Source organism: Engraulis encrasicolus, chromosome 6 (genome assembly GCF_034702125.1).
Source record: "Engraulis encrasicolus isolate BLACKSEA-1 chromosome 6, IST_EnEncr_1.0, whole genome shotgun sequence".
Classification (NCBI taxonomy): domain Eukaryota; kingdom Metazoa; phylum Chordata; class Actinopteri; order Clupeiformes; family Engraulidae; genus Engraulis; species Engraulis encrasicolus.
In genome coordinates, this window is record NC_085862.1 from 55,226,792 (window position 1) to 55,232,581 (window position 5,790).

The window sequence follows — 5,790 nt, forward strand, 5'->3', positions numbered from 1 at the left end:
TAACACGCTGCCGCTGCCCGTACAGTTTGTCCTTTAGCAAATTTGAGTATGTGTTCGTCTGCGATTTCTCTTAGTGCTTTTCCTTAAGTATACAAAAATACAAAATCAAAAAAAGAAGAAGAAAATGAACTACCTTCCCAGTGTATACAGATTCGGAGTTTCACAACTCTTGCCGCCCCCACCCCCATTCGTTTCCCACTTTATTTCTTAAATTTTTAAGACATTTTTGGCAATTTCATTAATAAAGTACACTATTTTACAACTAAAAACCGATGCAACGTAAGTTTCCAACCGAATGACCACTCGTCATGTGTGAAAGCCGAATATCCAGTCTGATATAACCAATAGAAAGCAACACAACAAGCATGTGGTGTAATGAAGCTGGCCAATCAGGGTAGAGGGATTAACAGGAACACCCTCCCTCGGTGGCGGGCGGCTCCTGTGGTTTGTCCAGCTTGATGTCAATCACTGTTGGTGAGGGTTAAGGTCAGCAGCAAAGAGTACACTTGGCATACACCAATACAGTAACAAGCAGATACATGCACATGTATGAGCGTACGCACACACACACACACACACACACACACACACACACACACACACACACACACACACACACACACACACACACACACACACACACACACACACACACACACACACACACACACACACACACACACACACACACACACACACACACACACACACAGTATTAGAGAGAATGTATTTGTTATGTATATGTTTTTGTATTATTTCTGCAAATACAAGTTATTCTGCAAGTACACCTCATTTTACTTTCTCCCATCCGTTGTCCACATTGCATCTGTGAAGGCACACTGTACACACCTCTAAACACACTACACACACCGCCCAACACCCAAACACTTCACATCACACACCACCTACCACACCAACACACTACCCAACACCCAAATGCCCCCCACCACTAACATCACATGCAGCCTCACACACTTCCAATGTGGATCACACACACTGCATTATGGGACATCACACACACAGCTCTGTGACAGCACACAGCCCTTTGTAACATCACACAGCCTTACGCAACATCAAAGAACCCTATGTGACATAACAAACACAGCCCTACTGTATCTGACCCCACACACAGCCCTTTGTGACATCACACACACAGGCCTACGTGACATCACAAACACAGCCCTACATGACATCACAGAGGCACAGCCCTATGTGACATCACACACAGACCTACGTGACACCACACAGCACTGTATGTGACAGCACTGTGTGACATCACATAGCCACAGCCCTTCACACACACAGCTTCACACACACTCAGCCTAACACGAGGCAAATTGGAGTCAGAATTTTGTCGATCAACGACTCTACGTACACCATGTCAGCAAGAACTCGCCTTCACGGCATTTGAACCACATGATGAGCTCACACACACACACACGCACACGCACACGCACACGCACACGCACACGCACACACACACACACACGCACGCACGCACGCACGCACGCACGCACACACACACGCACGCACGCACGCACGCACACGCACACGCACACGCACACACATACACACACACACACACACACACACACGCACACACTCAGGAGATGTCTGTAATGTATTAACAGTCTATGACATTATAAATAATTTTCTATTTTGTTGTTGTATTTCTGCAAACAATACAAATTCCTGTACACTTCATTCTACTCATTCCACCCAGCCGTTGTCCCCATTGCATGTGTGGTGCTACACCGCCTCCTGTCTGGTATAAATTAGCCATTAGGTGTCTCTGCTCCTTGGCCTCATCCAGTCTCAAATGTCCACCAACCTCCAACACCCCCGTCTCACACAGCCCCATGCAGCAGTAACACCACACAATGCCTAGCAGTTGTGACACTACACACACTTCCTAACACACTACACACACCACCCAACACCTTAATTCCGCCCCCACCTCCAACATCACATGCAGCCTCCCACCGTTCCAATGTGCATCACACACAGCCCTATGTGACATCAGACAGCCCTTTTTAACATCACACAGCCCCATGCAGTATCACATAGTCCCATATATGTCATCAAACAGCCATATGTACATACATCACATACACAGCCTTATGTGACACCACACACAGCCCTATGTGACATCATACACACAGTCCTATGTGACACCACACAGCCCCATGCAGCATCACATAGTCCTATGTGACATCAAACAGGCACAGCCCTATCTGACCCCACACACACAGCCCTATGTGACATCACACAGCCCTACGTGACATCACACAAAAAAGCCCTAGGTGATATCATACAGCCCTACATGACATCACACACACAGCCCCAATGTGAAATCTAGGGCTGGGACGATTAATTGAGTAATCGTGACTAATCGATTATAAAAATTAGTCGGAAAGAATTTTCATAGTCGACTAATCGTTTCATTTAATTCAATGCTTTTTTGCTTACTTTACTAATGCTTTATTACTTTATTAAAACCTAAGATTGCCCAGCACGTATGAATTGGACGTTGTATCACGGAGTAAATAAGCTACTATCATGATTTAAAACTCATTGTGAGCTCAGGGACCTAATTTTAACGGTTTCTTTCTTTTTTCCCAATTTCCTTGAAGATTAAAGTGCTAGAGTACTTCAAAATAATCGTTCGACTAATCGACTATTCGAAAAAAATAGGTGATAGATTAATCGGGAGAAAAATAATCGTTTAGGACAGCCTAAGTGACATCACACAGCCCAACTGTATGTGACACTACACAGCACTTTGTGACATCACATAGACACAGCCCTATGCAGCTTCACACACTCTCAGCCTAACATTAGCTGCATTGGAGTCAGAATGTTGCTGATCGACAACTATACACCACGTCAGCAAGAACTCGGCATCACGGCGTGGGTGGTGCTAACACAGTGCATTTAAAGTCATCCACAAATTTGAAGAAGACAATGAGCTCGCACCAGTTTGATCTACATAGCACACTACATGCAAGGTGGGGAGGAGTAGTTGCAGAGGGTGCATTGCAACGCTTTTAGGGATGTGAGAAAACGCGTCTACACAGACGTCAGTGAGCTTTTCAAATCTCTCTCTCTCTCTCTCTCTCTCTCTCTCTCTCTCTCTCTCTCTCTCTCTCTCTCTCTCTCTCTCTCTCTCTCTCTCTCTCTCTCTCTCTCTCTCTCTCTCTCTCTCTCTCTCTCTCTCACACACACACACACACACACACACACACACACACACACACACACACACACACACACACACACACACACACACACACACACACACTCACTCACTCACTCACTCACTCACTCACTCACTCACTCACTCACTCACTCACCCACACACATAGGAGATACTGCAAGTCTGTAATGTATTAACAGTCTATGATATTGCAGATAATTTTCATATTTTTTTAGTATTACTGTAAACAATACAAACTCTTGTACACTTCATTCCAGTTTCTCTTATCCGTGGTCCCCATAGCATGTGTGAAGGCTGTGTGGTGGTGCTACATCGCCTCCTGCTGCCCATGTCTGGTGTAAACTCTTTTTTGCCGTACTACCCCAGAGTAGCCACTAGGTGCCTCTGTTGCTCCAGCGCAGCCGCTTCCTTGGCCTCACCCAGTCTCAAATGTCCACCAACCTCCAACATCCCCGTCTCACACAGCCTCATGCAGCAGTAACACCACACAACGCCTAGCAGTGGTGACACTACACACACCTCCTAACACACTATACACACCGCCTAACACCCAAACACTTCACACCACACTGTGTCTAGCACACCAACACACACCATACACTGCCAACACACAGCATTGGAAACACTACACAGACCGCCTTTAACACCCACATGTCCCCTACAACATCACATGCAGCCTCCCACAGTTCCAATGTGCACCACACACACAGCATTATGGGACATCACACAAACAGCCCTACTACGTGACAACATACAGCCCTATGTGACATCATACAGCCCTATGCAACATCACAAAGCCCTATGTGACATCAAACAGCCCTGTTACATCACGCAGGCACAGCCTTATGGGATATCACACATACAGTCCTATTTGACATCACACAGACACATGTAGCATCACAAATCCATAAGTGACATCACACAACCCTACAAGACATAACACTTCCAGAATCATATTTCTCTTGGGATATTGTTATTGTGTTGTTTTGTGTGTGTATGAATGCATGTGCGTGTGTGCATCTGTACTGTATATTGCACTTTCTCACACGAACCCCGGACAATTGGCGCTGTGAGGCAGCCTCCAGAGCTGGTGTGTGAATGTGGGAAAGTGTGTGTGTGTGTGTGTGTGTGTGTGTATGCACCTTCTCACATGAATCCCGGACATTTGGCGGCGTGCGGAAGCCACCAGAGCTGGTGTGTGAATGTGGGAAAGTGTGTGTATTTTGAAAGCACTTTGCGACAACTTCAGTTGTGATATTGCGCTATAAATACAGATTGTATTGTATTGCATTGTATTGTACTGTGACACCACGCAGCCCTACGTGACATCACACAGACCCATATAGCATCACAAAGTCCCAAGTGACATCACACAACCCTACATGACACAACACAGCCCTACTGTGACACCACACAGCCCCTTGTGACATCATACAGCCCCATGCAGCATCACAAAGCTCTATATCACAACGCCTTATGTGACATCACACACAAACACACACACACACACACACACACACACACACACACACACACACACACACACACACACACACACACACACACACACACACACACACACACACACACACACACACACACACAAGAGAGAAAGAGCCTCACAGAATTAATTTAGAATCTAATTTTCTCTTTCAGAGGAAAAAAGAAAGAAAGAAAGAGAGACTGGATGTAAAGGTCTGGAGGCCTGGAGGGACGGGTGGGAGATGGATGATAGAATGATGAAGACAAGACGGAGGGAAACTTGGAGAGAGAGATGGAGGGATAGGTGAGGGACACAATGGAGGATTGGAATGGAATGGAAGGTCTTGAGGATATGGGAGTGAAAGAATGAAAAGGGGAATAGAGAAGAGTGGAGGGAAGGGTAGCGGATGGTGGGAAAGTATGGAGGAGAGGGAGAGGTAGAGGTATCAGTAGGGCTGGGCAATATAACGATATATATCGTTATCGTGATATAAAAGTGTATAGTGACCTTTCTCCTATATCGTTTATATCGTGATAGTAATTTTATCAATTTTATATAATTGAATATCATTTAATTACATTTCATGTTGTCACAATACACAATATAAGTTCATGTAACTGTAAAAATAAGAATAAAAAGATCCATTTTAAAGAAAGGTTGTTTTGCGACATGAAAAAATAAAGAGCAAATAAAGAGAATAACTGAAAACGTATGTAATTGTGCTATATCGTGATATATATCATTATCGTGATATAAAGTAATCCATATCGTGATATAGTTTTTTTTCCCATATCGCCCAGCCCTAAGTATCAGGCAGGGGCTTGAGGATGGTGTGGACTCAAAGTGTGTGAGAGTGGGGTCAATAGTTGGGTAAATGCTGATTCATGGGGCCCTGAGATGAGGTGGTGGTGGGGTGGTAGAGAGAGGGATGGACAGAGAGAGGTTGAGGATATATATATCAACTAGGCCTATGCAGTCTTTGACTGCTAAAGGTATACCCCCGAAACACGGGATCCAGTCCCCTATCATTCTCACCACCTATTTACACCCAATGCAGATGGTTATTATGATGTCACAATAAGCAATACGT

The 5,790-nt window shown here is 45.0% G+C and overlaps 1 protein-coding gene across 1 annotated transcript in view; it reads right to left on the bottom strand.

The window, feature by feature from the left end:
- Positions 1 to 257: 257 nt before the first annotated feature.
- The window catches only part of rab6ba (RAB6B, member RAS oncogene family a), a 153,435-nt gene continuing 147,902 nt past the window's right edge, over positions 258 to 5,790 (bottom strand). Inside the window, exon 8 of the mRNA XM_063201999.1 lies at positions 258 to 468. Within this exon, the coding sequence (XP_063058069.1) occupies positions 404 to 468 (65 nt within the window). The 3' untranslated portion in view covers positions 258 to 403. The remainder of the gene's footprint in view (positions 469 to 5,790) is intronic.